This window comes from Pelophylax lessonae (assembly GCF_965119305.1).
Source record: "Pelophylax lessonae genome assembly, chromosome: 6".
Lineage (NCBI taxonomy): Eukaryota > Metazoa > Chordata > Amphibia > Anura > Ranidae > Pelophylax > Pelophylax lessonae.
Genome location: NC_138773.1, coordinates 190,559,083 through 190,576,067, shown reverse-complemented (window position 1 = coordinate 190,576,067; position 16,985 = coordinate 190,559,083). Strand labels below are relative to the sequence as shown.

General features: G+C 44.9%; 1 protein-coding gene across 2 annotated transcripts in view; it reads left to right on the top strand.

Moving 5' to 3' along the window:
• The window catches only part of FAM117B (family with sequence similarity 117 member B), a 113,348-nt gene that overhangs the window by 35,213 nt on the left and 61,150 nt on the right, over nucleotides 1–16,985 (top strand). For both annotated transcript variants that reach the window (XM_082261312.1, XM_082261311.1), the window contains exons 3-4: nucleotides 10,126–10,218; nucleotides 14,068–14,175. In XM_082261312.1, the coding sequence (XP_082117438.1) occupies nucleotides 10,126–10,218; nucleotides 14,068–14,175 (201 nt within the window). The remainder of the gene's footprint in view (nucleotides 1–10,125; nucleotides 10,219–14,067; nucleotides 14,176–16,985) is intronic.

The window sequence follows — 16,985 nt, the reverse complement described above, 5'->3', positions numbered from 1 at the left end:
TCCCTTGACAGTATTATTGCAATTACATCCACAAGAAGAATCAGTGAACTGCATGCTCTTTCAGTTAACGAGCCTTTCTTGTCTATCTACCCTGATGGATCTGTTTTGAGTATAATTCTGAGGTGGCGTCAGTTCAAAACCGTTCTCAAGATATTGTCCTTCTAACTTTTTGTCCTAACCCTTCTGGGGCTAAGGAAAGACTGTTTCACAATCTAGATGTGAGAAGAATCCTGTTACACTACCTAGCGGTAACAAGGGACTTTAGGTCTTCAAACACTTTGTTCTCTTTTTAGGCAACAAAAAGGGCCACCAGGCATTAAAGGGGGTCAATTGCCAGGTGGCTTAGGTCAGCTATTTTAGAGGCTTACACTCGATTTAAATTACCTCCCCCGCCGGTGATTCAAGCACACTCTACTAGAGCTCTTGCCACTACATGGGCAGAAAAACCTGGTGCCACCCCAGATCAAATTTATAAGGCGGCTACATGGTCAAGCTATCTAACGTTGTTGGACGTTAACGTTCTAACCATGCTTCAACTGTCTAAGGTCATTTGCCTTCAAGACACAAGGGACCTGTCCACTGCAGGGGCATGGGGGAGGGGTGTCATGGCATCTGCTGGGGAAGCAGAGGATAAGATAAGTAAAAGTGCTTCTTGCTGACCCTATACAGACATGAGCAAGTAACCCTTGCAGTAACTCTCCTAGTCATACAGGTGGCAGCCCAGGGGTGCCTTAATTCTCACTGGTGAGGGGCAGCTCGCCTTGAGTTTTTCGGCACCATGGTCACTGCACCTACACACTTTTTTAAGCACCTACCTCTTGGGCAAGGCCTTTTGGCTTCGACCAGAGGAATTTTTATTCCGGCCGGAAGGCCTGCCCTTGTATTTTCACAAGGGCACTAATTCACCTCTCCACTTCCCCTTCCCCACCTTTTTGTTTGTGTGTGCTTTTTCTTTGTAGTTTGTCACTTTCTATCACCTTTTTTCACTGCACGACTTGTAGGGTGTGGGTCCTCGGGCCCTGCCTTGAGTCTTGGGAGGGGGTGGATATGGCCTTTTGGCTTAGTTCGCCCTCTCTCATGGGGTCTCCCTTCGGGGGAGCCCCACTTAGTACTCGGTGGGGGCTGTTTCAGCAGTCCCCCTGAAGAACGGGGTCGGTCTGGTTTCGGCCAGACAGACCATGAGTACCTTAAATCCCTGTCAGGAGTCTTGCGCCCCGGGGGTTCGAGGTTCGGGTCCTACCTCTTCGGAGGGAAGACCATTTGTGTTCGCACACCCTGTGCACTTTTTGTGTTCCTCACGTTTGTGTGTGTGTGTGCACTTTTTTATGCACCGGGTGAAGTCTTTTGAGTGTGTTTCACACGCTACGGGCTTTAAAAAAAGAAAAGTCATACAGTTATACGCACTGAATATGTATATTGAGCTTTTTCAAGTCTATATTACTATGTTCAGGGGTGATTGGATCTTAATAAAAGCCGTATCTTTGATACAAGTTGTTTGTTAAGGCACAGCCCATCTGGTATCGCCTCTGTCCCTGTTCAAATGTGGTCCTTCCCAGAATCTCACGAGCTCTCTTCTATAAACATACCCGGTGGGTCCTCTTAATCTTGTATTGCAGGATGTGGTCCACTGCATTGCTCTGTAGGGGAGCTGTACTCTGCAGGACAACTAGAGGCTGATAGGATTATAGTTTCCCATAGGAATGAATAGGGGCTTTGGCTCTTATTCACAGCGTGAAGAGGACCCAGCAAGGATGCTTTGCTAGACTGCTGTGCAGATTACTGGCATGTGTAGACACCTTGAAGTGCCTTCTCTATACGCCGGGAGGCAAGTTTACATACGGTTTTCCTCTATATAGATCTAGATCTGGTTCAGGGCAAATAAGAGAGTGGGTTTTGGTGAGAGAGGTAACGTCATTACTGTGCTGTACATAGCCTATGCAGAGAGGAGAACTCTGGGTGGGGTCTACCAGGTTCACCCGCTACAGCTTGCTTGCAGAAAACCTCATGGGCAGGATTAAAGACCAGCCAAAGGACGCACTGGCCTAGCGCATTATCCTTAATAGTAGGCTGTATTAATTAAAACTGTATATACTCGCAAACGTTTAATAAAAGCACATCCAATCCGAACAACTGGAACAATCTATCTGTAACCAATGTGATAGATGGCTAACGCGGTTCGAGGTTTAGCCCCTTCAGATCCAAACGGCCATGTCTAGACCTCTCCTTAATATAGCAGGTAACCCAAAACACCTAGGTGTGGTCCAAAATAACTCCCCCCTAGTGGGTGTGGTTCCAATGGTGTTAACCCCTACTGTCCAAATCAGTGAAACTAGCGGTGCACCGAAATTTCGGCAACCAAAATTTTCAGCCGAAAATGGGGCTTATTCCATTTCGGCTCAAAACGGGTTAAAGATGCCGATTATTAATGATGGCGGCCCGCCTCCCGGTGACGTCACTACTACTACGATGTGCATGAATCAACTAACACACTGGGCGGGCGAGTGGCTGTAACTAAGTGAGCGCTTCACTTCCCTATCAGGAGGGTATCTCCGCTGACAGGGAAGTGAAGGGCTCACTTAGTTACAGCTATTAGCGGCCGCTCACCCACCCGCCCGGTGTGTTCATTCATGCACATCGTAGTAGTAGTGACATCACCGGGAGGCGGGCCGCCGGCCAGAGGCACGTCTTTTGAAAGGAAGGACACAGAAGGAGCTGAGAGTAAGGAGATTGCATCATTGGGATGGGGAGGGACGCTGAGGCGGGGGGGAGGGGGCGCTGAGGCGAGGTTACCAATGCTATTAGTATTATGCAGCATGAGGGGGTTAATGTATCGCCACTGCTGGTCACTGATGCATTAGTGACTGACCTGTGGCAGTTAATTAACCCCTTTGTGCTGCATTAGTGCAACCAGTGTTAACACTGATACTGGTTGAACTAATGCAGCACAAAGGGGTTAATTAACTGCCACTGGTCAGTCACTAATGTCACCAGCAGTGGCGATACATTAACCCCCTCATGCTGCATAATACAAATACCATTGGTAATTAAATTAACCACTTGCCAACCCGTCACAGTACATATACTGTGACAGGGTGGCAGCGACAGGTGTACGTTGCTGACTGTTTTTGGTGTATGCCCCTGTTCTATCTATTTAAAAATCATTTGGGGGAAAAAAGTAATTTTTAGTTTTCGGCCAAGGGCATCCTGCATTTTCGGTTTCGGCCCAGAATTTTCATTTCGGTGCATCCCTAAATGAAATTATACCTCTAAGCCCTCCATTAAAAACTCTTAATAGCATGTAGGTGGATAATGAATACAATAAAATACACATGTACACAAAAAAATACTGTAACCACATACCAAAGATGGTCCAGGGGGGTGCTGCAAAAGCACTATAGATGAGTAACCTCCTGGGATTATTCCAGATCCATGGCACGTGTCCGAGGAGAAGCTCTGGGGGTGATCAAAGCTGCTCTGTATACAATAATTAATGATCTCCAGTATTCCAGTGAGTTTTACCCCACAGGGAGCTCTGATGCTGTACTGTGCCCCTGTATTTAGCTGGAACGCACACCGCCAGGTCCTGGAAGGGCCACCGCGCTGTGCATTCCAAACCAATGAGGTCACTTCCACATCTCCTGTGTTTTGAGATCTTCCGCTTCACTATCCATATGAGAGTAGCATACTAAAGAAAATTTGTCCGATAATCTGATCGTGTATACGAGCCTTTAGTTTCAGATGGGACCGAAACCTATGGTGGGAATGTTCACCTCTCAGTTTTGCAGCGCCAGCATTTGTCAGATGTGGGGATATTGGTTGAGGTTGTTCTGTTTTGTTGTTTGAGTTCTATACCATCTAGAAAAGATTTTATAGTTTCCTAGAATCTGGTACAGATGGAGGATTTTTAAAGTAAAGGTTTTTTTTGTTCTTGTGTAAAGATCAGTTGTAGGTCTTTATTCTTATTGTGTGAGATGTAACAATGAGCCTGTGGTGGAGAGGTTAATGTGTAGAGGGTAGACAAGAAGTGCAAGATGTCTTGAATGACCAGAGGTGGTAGAGGGGAGATAGCTTTCCAGCAATCTAAATGAAAGGGACCAGTGGTAGCGGTCAGGACATTTGAACAGAGGGTAGCTGTCTCAAATTAAAAAAGTGGGAGGCCTGAGAGTTGGTTTTCAATTACAGTGCCTTGAAAAAGTATTCATACCCCTTTGAAATTTTTCCACATTTTGTCATGTTACATCCAAAAATATTAATGTGTTTTATTGGAATTTTACGTGACCAAGACCAACACAAAATGGCAAAGAATTGTGAAGTGGACAGAAAATGATAAATGGTTTTCAATTTTTATTTTTACAAATATTTGAAAAGTGTGGTGTGCATTTGTGATCAGCCCCCTTTACTCTGATACCCCTAACTATAATCTAGGGGAACCATTTGCCTTCAGAAGTCATCTAAATAGTAAATGGAGTCCACCTGTGTAATTTAATCTCAGTATAAATACAGCTGTTCTGTGAAGCCCTCAGAGTTTTGTTAGAGAACCTTAGTGAACAAACAGCTTTGTGAAGGCCACCACAGGTCAGGGATAAATCAAATAAGCCCTTTGACATAATAACCATCAGCCGTATGTATATAGAAAAAGGAAAATCTGGGAAATCCCCCTAAAGGATAACAGGGTTGTATAGGCTAGTAAAAGGAGCGTACGCAGTTGTTTAATTAGACATAAAATAACACACTACAGCTATAAACCTAGCCAAATAAAAACCCCAATAAAATAGCATGTGGATATGACCACAGCGATGGCATGATATTTGGGTCCTCCATTGTTGACTCGTTTCGCATGTTGCTTCCTCAGGGCTATTGGAGACCACATAGTACTTATCTAAGCAAAAGACCCGCATGCATAAAAATCTCCCTGGGTGGGCGTCGGGACCACAAGAGAGACATCACAGACCAGGACAGCCTGATCTCTAGGGTGAAGTCTTTGAAATAGGTCCCACAAAGAAAAGGAATCCTTTTTTCAAATTAGCTGTATTAATAAAGCAACTTATTCAGAATGTATCCAGAGAAAAATCTCCTATTCCGAGGGGTAGGTACAGATGGTATATAGGTTTCAATGTGGTTATATTGCCAAAGTGTGCAGGAGGTCCCCACTGCTACTTTGTAGCTAGGTGTATTCAGAATGTATATAGAGGGAAATCTCCTATTCCCAGGGGTAGGTACAGATGGTATATAGGTTCCAACGTGGTTATATTGCCAAAATGTGTGGGATGTCCTCGCCAGTACTTTGTAGCTAGATGTATCCTCTCCTATGTCAATATCGTGTGGCTGTTCCGACTCTCGGTGGCTGGCCGGTTAAACGCCTCACGAGGACGCAGAACCCTGGTCACGACCTGAGTCTCAGTGTGCCTCTGGCCTGCAGCACCCGCATTCCAAGATGGTGCGGTGGTCTGCCTGGAGTGGTGCCCACCCGGTACCATGGTGTTGTAAGTAATGTCCCGCCTCTCCCTTGGTGGTATTTCGGGGTGGATGTGGCCGGACCCCTGGGTTCCCCTCCATCCCCCCCCCCCCCCCCCAGCCCCTCTAAACAGTCACTGTGGCCTACTGGGTTGTGGTCGACGGCCTACTGTGCTGCTGTAGGGGAGGGGGGGCGGCCTCAGCTAAACTCATCCGCGTTATGGTGAGCGACACCCCCCCCCCCCCCCCCCAAGAAGGCTATGTCCTCTATGGAAGGCAACCCTCTTTTTTTTCTTTTTTGTGGGGTCTAATAGGTGGTCATTTTGTGGACCCCTGGCTGGTGTCTCCTTGCGGGACTAAGGTTGGCAGCCTCCCCTGCTTATGTTTTCAGGGCGAGCTTAGTATATAGCGACCCTACTGGGTCTGCGTTCACGCACTTTGAGTGCTCTGATATTGTATGATTCCTCTTTTACCGCATATGCGCATGAAAGGCCCTGGTGGATACACTGATTGAGATAGTGCAGCAAATTTTGCACATGGGGGAGGCAGCTCATACAATGTCAGAGGCATCGGTCCCTTTGGTGCCCGCAGATCCTCTATAGTGGCAACGTTTTTCCCGCCTACTGTGAAAAAATTGTTGCGAGTCGCTGGAGTTGTCATAAATGCTATATGGCGGTGCCTAAGCACTTCAATAGACTATATCCTTTGGGGGGGGGGTCTCTGTTGAATAATTGGACAGTTCCACCTGTGGTGGACTCTCAGGTCTCTGGGCTGAATAAATCCACCCTAATTCCAGTGGAGTCGTCTCTGGTTTTTAACGGATCCTTTTTTACAGGAGAGCTGAGACTTTAATCCGCCACATGTTTCCTGTGGCCAGGTCGGTCCTTAGGATGGTGTTCACCATAGCTTGGTGTCCCAGACTTTAACGGATTGGGCAAAGCTTTTACACCAGGATCTAGAAGGGGAACAGCTTCTCCCTGCCTTTGCGGAGCTGGCGGAACAGTTGGTCCAGGAGTTGCAGTTCATCTGTGAGGTCTCTCTGGATGCGGCTCCCTTAGTCTCTAGGCTGTCTGTGACAACAGTGGTCCTTTGGTGCAGGATATGGCTGAAACTCTGGTCTGCTGATCAGGCTTCCAAGAAGACCTTATCTGATCTTCCCTTTGCGGAGGATCCCCTGTTCTGATCCTATCCTGGATGATATCGTTAAGCAGGATTTCAAGAGATCGAAGTCTGTAATGACCTCCTCCGAACCCGTGGACCTCCCTGATTCAAGTCGGGTGGGTCCACGAGCTCATTCGGTCCGGCTACAGGATTGAGTTTCAGGTTTACCCTCGAGGTTCTTTGCTTCCTCCCTGCGTTTATCCCTAGACCACCTGCGAGGTTTCTTTGGGGCAATGCAAAACTTGCAAGGAGTGATTGTTCCGATCTCAGAAGCGGAACATTTTTTTTCCTGGGTTTTGTTCAAACATGTTTACAGGTCCCAGGAAGGAAAGTGAGGTATGTCCAATATTGGGGCGTGGGGTTTATGTTCATGTGACTGCCGTAATGATCTGAAAGCTCCAGATCGCAAGCAGCAGTTGGGAGCTTTCCGTTAGCCCCCCGTAACTGTGTCTGGAGCATGCAGGGTGCCCATTCTCGGCACAGCTGTATTTGCTCTAATGGACACAAATATGTGGCCGCTCTGCGCCAAGGCCCACCCTCAGAGGCTGCATATTTGTGTGCGGCCGGCGCCAGCTGATTAAATAGAACATCAAACACCCAGATCCGTTGCAACGGATGAAAATGGATGCTATCCTTTTTACATCTGTTCCGTTTGTCAGTTTTTTTATGCAAAAAAAAAAATTTTGTTTATAATTTTGTCACCTTTTAATTTGATTTGGTTTTTGTAGCAAATATGAAAAAGATGCGAAAACCGTTATGTAGACGGTTTTAAACTGGACTGAAAACTGTACAAATTGATGTACTCTAAATCAGTTTTTAATTTGAAAAAACGTGATGGATCAAATGACGTCCATGTGAAAACTGGTAAAACTGTTTACTTCCTGGAGTAGAATTGGAGTAGTACTTTCTGTTTACTTTCTTGAGTAGAAGTCGTCCTTTTTGAAGGAGGAGCAGAGAATTGAAAAGTAGAGGTGGAGTTCAAAAGGCCTAGAATAAGAGTACCCAGGTACTTAAGTGCCATGTTTGCCCATATGAATTTGAGGTTTAGTTTTGATTTTGAGCGAGGGGTCATTGTGATGCTGCTTCGTTCTGATTTTTGGATGTTCTGAAGGAAGAGAAGATCTGCATAGGTGGAAATTTTACTTGGCGCAAGGAGGGCTTCAGGGAGAGTACAAAGGGAAAGAGGACAAAGCCCTCTTGACTGCCATTGAAATCATAAAGGGCTCCGAAGACACCATAGACTGTGAGGAGGCAGAAGGGATGGAGTAGATTGCACTAATTCACATAATAAAGTTCTTTCCCAGGCCAATATGTTTTAGAACCACTGCCATGAATTGGCAATTTAACCTGGTAAAGGCCTTTTTGGCGTCCCATCGACAGCAAGACGTATGGGGTAGCTGTGTGAATGAGACTGAAAATTTTAACAACATTGTCTTGGGCTTCTCAAGTGGAGAGGGCAAACCTGATTTTTTTTGGTGATGTGAGGGAAGAATAATGAAGAAAAATATATCAGCGCAACATCCAAATAAACAAAAAATAAAGCTGCTGAACACCCAGGTAAATTTACAACACCAGAAACATGACAATATTAATAGATGGTGCAGCACTACAAGATGTAAAAATAAAATATAAATATTAGTCCATACAGTACAACTTGTGCTTAAAAGTGCTCGGTGCAAAAATCCTGATAACACCTTGGGTATTGGTGCCCACACACAGTGCTCTGATCCTCCACCAGATGTACCAGCCTCTCACCTGAGGAATGTGTATATACGCATAAAATCCACCAGGCAACCTCCAGGGGTATAAGCTGTCACTAGGAAGATATGGGCTCAAACCGCCTCTTTCCACTGAACACTTTCTCCTCTATACACTGAGATCATATCCAATCCCCCAAATAGAATGAAAAGGGACAGACCATAGTGTAATACCTTCAAGACTTGCACATTTTTTTGAATAGATAAAAGCCTCTTATTTGATATACAGCATAAAAACACAATACGATCGCCTCTACACTGTAAACCGAGATATCGCACACCGCCGATCTCTGTTCTGACAGCTCCATGAGCAGCTCTCTGCTCTTCTCCTGGCTCACCGGAGCGCTGGGCTGTGAAGGGGCGGCCGGCTCAGGCTCTCAGCAGCTCGCTGAGAGGCTGAGGCAGGTGTCGGTCCATGCACCTGGAGGATCCCGACTTCCATTATTGCAATGCCACGGTGCCTGGACTGACGTCAGCAGAGAGTGGACTTCAGCCCACTCTCTGCTGAAAACGGGTCCAAGGAGTGCACAACAGACTGCACTCCTGTGATCCATAGATGTACAGCCAAACAAGCTTTGGCTGTACATCTGCTTTAATACAAGAAGTTTTTTACTGGCCAGATCACCAGGTGAAAACGAAAAAAAACCTCTACATTTACTTAGTTTTTGCAGAGCAGATACAGACCGAGACAGCTCTGCTCAATGGGTCACGGGGAGTAAACGGTCTCTGCTGTCTGTTTGCACCTGACTACCCTCAGATTACCCTCCGATCTGATTCACCTGAACGGAAAAGGATGGATACCCTTCCGGTGTGTTTTTTTTTTTTTTTTTGGAGTGTGTGTTTAGTGGAACAGACCCAGAGGTATGCGGGTATAAATGGACACAAGTCAGTTTTTACACTCGCCTGTCCATAGCAATGCATGGATCCGTTAATCGGGTCTGACTGAGAAACTGACAGATGAACCTGATCGGATAGTCTGCGTGAAAGGGGCCTAAAAGAGAACTGATGCAGCCGCCACATCCAATGATTGGTAAGTTGCAATCTATTGCATGTTTTTGTTTTGGGCTTAATACTGCTTTTAGAAAGGGACTGAAAATTTGTTAACCATAATTATCCCCATCTGTACTGTGCTGGCAGACCTTCATTATAAAAACTGCACGCTGTCCCAACAAAGGGTTAAAGATCTCATGAGGATACATTGTATTTTTAATAATAAAAAAAAAAAAGAAACCACTAGAAATGTAAGCAAAATTGGGAAATTATTTTATTTTTTTTTTTTTTTTTTTACGTATGCTTTGTAAATGCCATTTTTATATGTTCCCAGATTCCCAACTTTGAATCCAAAGGTGGAAACTCGCTTTAGAAGCCTGTGCTTGTAGTATCCCCCCCTCCAAGCTCTAAAGTGTTCAGAGTGGCGTTTTTTGCTCCCAGCTGTTGGGTACTTCTAGGAAGAGGGTGCATAACTTAACCTTTTTTTACTCCTGCACAGGCAAAGTAGGAGATTTTGCTTCAAAGGCTTGATTGAAGACAATAGTTGTACTAATATGTGCATCAAGCCCATAATTTCATTTCATTTGTTTGTAATTCATGTTTTGATTAAGCGACATGTTGCAAATCACGGCTGCATAAGTCGTTTGTATTCAGCATACCAATTAAATCATGCCTCTAAATCTTCTGCTATGCATGGCCTAATTAAATGATGTATATGTAATTGTAATGCAGAATGTACTTCCTTTTTCTTTATGCCAAACAGACAGAAAGTGCTTGGGCTGAGGAGTATGCTGAAAAGAAGAAAAGCTCTCACAAGCGATCTGCATCCTGGGGCAGCAATGAGCAGCTGAAAGAGGTTAGGCAGCTGCTGTGTGCTGAATAGTAGGAAGGCTCTTTGCATTGATATAGCCATTCTTGTGTGGTCATATGATGTTCTGAGATTGAGTGAGGAGAATGCTTAATGAATTCTGTTCATGGTTATAAATTATGAATTTTCTGTTAACCTCCTGGATTGGTATTAATATTGACTTGTAATTATGGTTGTTGACTGGCAAATACTTAAGTATCTGCATGTTTTGATTGAGTCCTAAAAAAATGTTTTTTTTTTTTTTTTTTGAGGGACACAGGAATTCTTAAACATTTGACTTGTATTCCTGGCAAGCAAAAAGGTTGAAGCCAGTATCCTTATTGCCCCGTCTAACCGCCATGCCACTCGTTTATTTGCTCGCATCCCAAGAGACTTAACATCTTTTCCTAAAGCGTAACTTCGCCCTATAGGGGAAGTTCTGCTTTATGCCCTCCTTCCCTCTTCTCAGAATTTTTTTTCTTTAGGGGGGTAGGGGTGGTCTTCTGTCCCTGTTGCTCAGCCTTCTACATGAAGGTGCGCCCTTACTTTTGCAATTGGGGATTTGTTCATCCCGCTAGAAACCTCCCAGGCATTTGGATGCTCAGGTCCCCACCTGTAGCCTCCACTTTTTAGACCCTTGAGTTAAGCACCTCCTCCAACCCCTCTTTGCTGTTTTTGTTGTTTCCACACCCTTTTTTTTTTTTTTTTGTATTTTTTTCCAGGTTTGTTTTGGCTTCCCCACACCATCAGGCCTCCAAATCCTAATGTTGGTAGTTTCACTAGCTTTTGGGCTTGCTGTCCCACTCCTACTTTAACTCCTCCCTAATTAGGGAGTCCTTTGCCCTCTCCAAAGGTTGCACTCCTTAAGGTGCTTGACTGTTAGTCCTATCCCTCTCCTCAGGGTCTTCTTGACCTACAAGGTCCCTGCTCATGGCACTAGCCTTAGTTCCTTTTCCTGCCATCCTATGTTGTGAAATGTTTGGGAGGCCTTTCATCAGTCTATTTCCTGGATTTTAGCAATTCATGCAATACTGAAGGTCCTATCAACCGCAAACCTTAGTCTAGAGATGTATTTCCAGGTATCTAGCTTTAGTAGCCTTGGGTTGTCATTGAGTGGGGCTGTTAATCTCAAGTCCATGCTCATATGGTTTACTCCTCACTCGCCTCCTCACTCTTCAGCAGCACATGCTCTTATTCAGGGGTAGGTTGCTTGATTCCTGAATTATATAGTTGGAAGTGGTTAAGCCAGTTTCAGTGTGGAGATCACACCCCAGGATTTACCTCCTGGATGCTGATGGGAAGAAGCCCTTTGGATGGCAGGTGGAATAAGGCTCCTGGTTCTCTGGTGTGGAGGTATGGATTTTTCAGTTGCAGAGTGTCAATAGACTGCGAGTGCGGTGATTACTATACTTGTATTCTTTTGTCAACTACAAGTCTGTGTACTGCATTACAGGTGGGACTTGTCGTTTGTTCATTCACAGACCACTTTGAATGAATAAGGTGGTTGTGCAGGTAGAGCCCTGCACAGTCACACTGATTTCAAAAGTGACCGCTCCTTTACCCTGTATTCAATTGGTTAATGTGTTAATCGTTAAGCCTCCTGTTGAACAAATCGTCTTTTCTTTGGGCTGGCCCAAGACAATGTGCTGCCTGGATCCGAAAATTAAAAAGGCCCCCCACATTCATAATTTTATATAATAATTAAACTAGAGATAAAATTTCAGGGAAGTCAGATTTACATGCAACAGCACCTTGTCTGTATGCAAAATTATGACATGCCACCATGTTACTCTTGACGCCCTAGGGCATCCATGGGTGCAGTGTGTGTCAGCACAGTGCGACCCCCCTCAGGGCCCATGTGCAGTGAACACATTGCACCCATGGCTGTGCAGTATAGTGATTTTTGAGCATGACAGGTTATGCAACGTTTGACCATCCAGCAAATCAGCAGCCACTACTAGAAAAAATGGACATCCTTTTTGTCCTGTCACACCAAACTAATTTAATTACCTCTCAGTTGTGCTCACACAGTCTTCAGTGCCTTGCCTCACGCATACAGCAGAGCAGAAGGCGGGTTAGCCACACCCCCTCCTCCCGTTCCCCCCAATAGAAATGCAAGCTGAACATTGGCTGCTGACAGAGCCGGTGGGGAAGGCTGTGTCTCCTGTGGGTACCCTGCCCCCAGCAGCGCACATACCTGAGCTCTTCATGTGTGCCCAGGTGTTTAACAGCTGGTGCTACTGTGTGCGCATCCTCGCGCCCGGCAAAGGAGTATGCCTGTCAAGGGCAGCAGGATGGCCTTTTTACAGGGCAGCAGACCGTCACCCTGCCCCCTGGCCCAGTCTGTCCCTGTATGACACAACTGCTGGAAAAAAAATCTTTGGAGTCAATTTGCCACCCCTCTCAAAGTGCTGTCTGGGTTTAAAGGACCCAACAGAACCCATGGTAGGGCCAGCCCTGCAGCCATAGATGGATCGAAATCCATATACCAATCAACTTCTGTACAAGCAGCATTCCAATCAAGTTTTCCCCACGTTATCAGTGCTGCCAGCTATAGCCTGCACTGCTGATCAGTGTATTCTAACAGCGAGGAAGTCTCTCCACAGTCGCAATACAATACCTCAGTGAGGAGGATTCCCCCATCTACATAGAGTTCTAATTTTTCTTTTGTTCTTGTTTAACCCCCTGGTTGAACAAATGGGCTACTTAAAAGCAATGCCTTAACAAATTTCCTTTTTTTATTTAAGCCAAGGGTCAGGTATTCTAGGTTTCATTTTTTTTTTCTGTAGTTGACTGAATGGGATTTTCATTGGACAGGTTATGTCTGTTCAAACTTTTCACTGGGGATCAGTTTCTGTTCTGAAACTTGGCCCGGAAAACATTTTCTCCTGTTGAGCGTTTTTTGTCTTTTTTTTTTTTTTTTTGTTTTCCCATTTTAAGCAGTGTTTGTTCCACTTGTTTTTTTTTTTGTAGGTAGCTTTTACTGGTTGACTATCAATCCTGCAGGTAACGGTGATGGTCTCTTCTGGTCTGGAGCACCAAGTTGATCATCGGTGCCTTCCCCTTGGTCATGGTAATTTTTCCTATTTTGCCTGGCCCTTTCGTCATTTTAGCCTTGATTCAGGCATGGATTTCTTCAGATATTCTTTTGTAGAAAGATTTCCATATCTTTTGATTATCTGTGGCTGTTGCCCGCGCCTTTAAGAATTCCTGTTCTCTTCAAATGGACTTTCGGAAAAAGATGTTACAGTAAGTACAAAAAATCTTATTGTGACACTTTTTTTTTTTTTTGTAAATACTATACGCCCACATGCATGATTCAACCATAACTTTAAGACCACTGTCCATGGAGCAATGAAAGAAGGGGGTCTGGTCGGATGAGTCACCTTTTTTTTCTTTTAAATCTTGTGGATGGCCGCATGCGTGTGTCACTTTTCTGGGGAAGAGAGGGCACCAGGATGCAGTAAATGAAGTAAGCAAACCAGTGGAGGCAGTCAGGATGCGCAGTGCCACTTGCGCACGCGCAGTGGACACCCGGCTGTAAAGCCGGACGCTGTCACAACCGGGTGCCCATAGTGAAGATGCCGCCGCCAAGGGAGGACAGAGAATGAAGACGGCTTGGGGGAGCTCACAGCTGGCCCATGGGACAGGTGAGTGGCTATTTTTTAAAAGGCAGCAGCTACACTTTTTGTAGCCCCTGAGGTTTTTATTTTTTTAAAAGGTGCCTGGAGCTCCTCTTTAACAGGGTACGCTACAGTACCACAGTGCAAAGCAGGTCAAAGGCAGCCTCTAAACTGTTATTGATTTAACTATAGCTGCACCTTGTTTACATTATAGTAATCATAATTTCATCCTTAGATTGCTAAGTTACGTCAGCAACTTCAAAGAAGTAAACACAGCAGCAGACACCATCGGGATAAGGATAGGCAGTCTCCCTTCCATGGAAACCACACAGCAATTAACCAGGTAAGGAATTGACCCGGCCAGTAAAATTTGAATGGGATAATTAGAAAATTTCCTTTAAGTTATTCATTATAACACGGTTAAGTGCTTTGTAAAAGTCTTTGACTGGCCATATATGGTCCAGTATTCAGACATAACGGTTCCAGTTTAAAGCAATGCCTGCAATTATTGGGCGATTAACGAGCACCTCAGGCACTTACAAGTGCTGTCAAAGGGAGATTTTCTAAACTGTTGGGAAAATTTGTTGTAAGTAAATCCAATTCTTCAACTTGCTATGTAGATTTATGTATATATGTGGGCACGAATATATGCTTTTGTAGACCTTTATGCTTGGGGAGATATCTGCTAGTCTGTGGTCAGCCTTACTAAATGTATTTTTCCCTTTTTGCCTTCTAATTTTATTTTAGACTTTTATGTTTGTATATATTTATATTAGAAGTTAGGCTGCATTCATATGTCAGCGTTTGGATCGCGGGCAGAACCGCCGCGGTTCCGCCCGCGATCCGGAGATTATTGCAAATCGCGGGACGCCTGTGCGTTGCCCGTTGATTTGCAATAGACCCCCAAACGCTGAGCGATGTTGCCGCGATTTCCCCCTGCCGAATCGCGGTAACATCGCGCAAACAAAATCGCGGGACGCAATACGCTCCAAAGAAGTACAAGAGCTTCTTTGGAGCGTATTGCGTCCCGCGATTTTGTTTGCGCGATGTTACCGCGATTCGGCAGGCGGGAATCGCGGCAACATCGCTCAGCGTTTGGGGGGCTATTGCAAATCAACGGGCAACGCTAGGCGTCCCGCGATTTGCAATAATCTCCGGATTGCGGGCAGAACCGCGGCGGTTCTGCCCGCGATCCAAACGCTGACATGTGAATGCAGCCTTAAGGTTGTTGTTCGTTTTGGGAGCTTTGTGATTGTATGTTTTAGTTCTGTGCCAATTGATAAAATAAAGAGAACCTGTACTTTGCATGTGCTGGGTACGGGTTTTCTTTCTCGCCAGGGAATCGCACAACCCACTTTTCTTTCACTCCATTGCTGCTTCAGGCAGTTGCTGAGAGTGGATAATAAATTAGATACTTCAGGGTATAGAACATCATGTTACTTCATGTAAGTACATTGGTGATTGTTTTCAGCTGTGCCAAATGGTGGAAAGAAGAGGCATGAGCCCTGTTTAAGTTCCAAAGGGAGCAACTCTGAGATTACACAGGGCTTTCTTTGCTCCTAAAATTGAGCAGAGGAGCAAAGGAATAGCCATTAAGTGCAACTGGGGAATGGGCTATTTAACCTGTTGCTTTGCTCTGCCTGTCAAAGCACAGGTTTGCTTTAAGACTTTATCATTTAATTGGCAGACTCTAATTGTAAAATGTCATATGGTGCATGTTAAAAGTTTTTTTTTTTTTTTTTTTTTAAATGTTTTCTTTGGAATCATCTTTACTTAGGTGAATGCAGCATCAGACTGATTGTCCGTGCTCTGTAAGCAGAGAGCTGGTGACTTTCACTGGCTCTCTGCTCTGCCCCACTGCGCTCACTGGATCTTTGGGCTATGAAGGGGGTGGGAGTGTCTCGTTGAGAGGACGAGTCGGGTGCCAATCCAGGCATCTGGGTGGACCCCAACCATATGGTCACAAGCTTTCCCCAGCATGAACCAGCTCTTTGATGTCCGCCGACAGCAGGCTTCAGCCCGCTGTCTGCTAAAAATGGGTCACAGGAGTGCAGAACGAACTGTACTCCTGTAATCCATAGAAGATGTACAGGGAAACAAGCTTTGGCTGTACTTTTTCTTTTTAAGTGCTCTGGCTGCCTAAAGTATGTTTTGTTGAGGTAAACCCAGTCCCCATCAATATGATCTTTATACATTGCAAGAGTTTTATCAAACTCTGTTGTAGGTTCCTACTTTTTTTTTTTTTTCTGTTCCAAAGAAATGGCTGCTTAATTCACTTTCCAGACTGATTTCCTAATTGGAGGGTAAGTCTTTATTGGTTTGTAAAGTCCCAAGAAGAACCATGAGCACAGTAAAATCGTGGTAAAATGGGCACAAAATTGCATGAGTGTTTGCAGTCAAATTTGCGGAAAAATTGTGGCAAGATCATGTGCTTTTTCGGGACATTTTTTTTTTTTTTTTTTTCTCTCAACCACAAAATGCCGTTAACCGTTTTTGGCTGATATGTTTCGGCAGCCGAAATTCAGTGCATCTCTAGTTTCCATGTATTATGACCGAGGTCATGTTTTTACATGTGGGGTGCCATTCACTTAGTGTGTTGATCTCCTTTATAAGTCTTTCCAACCTGGACAGTAGGTAACGTTTTATATAGGTTTTACATTTTCACAATCGGGGGGGGGGGGGGGGTTCCCACTCAACGTTGCTGCTTTTTAGACTGACTCACTTCCGCTTGCCATTTCTGTTAAGAATAAAGGTAGGCATCTTCGTAGCCACTGATGCCAGAAATGTCCCTAATATGATGACAGATCTTGCAGACTCCATGCGAAATTTGGGGATCCTTTCTCTGGATCCACCTCTACTGCTGACCAGCCAGGTAAAAGTCTCCCTGTCATGGTGGTTTTCCAACTTTGCCCTAGATTAAGGCAAATTTCACATGTAGGCGTTTTGGGGGCGTTTTCTGCTATAGGATCAGCTCAAAAAACACCCAACAAGACAAATCCTATTAATTTCAATGGCCCCTGTTCACATCTGAGCGTTTTGACATTTTAAGCAAAACGCCCAATGCTCAAAGTACATGAGCTTCTTTTAGGGCAGATTACAGGCGTTAGCAACACCAAGAACGTAGACTAAGGGAAATCATTCCTTCCCTCTCAC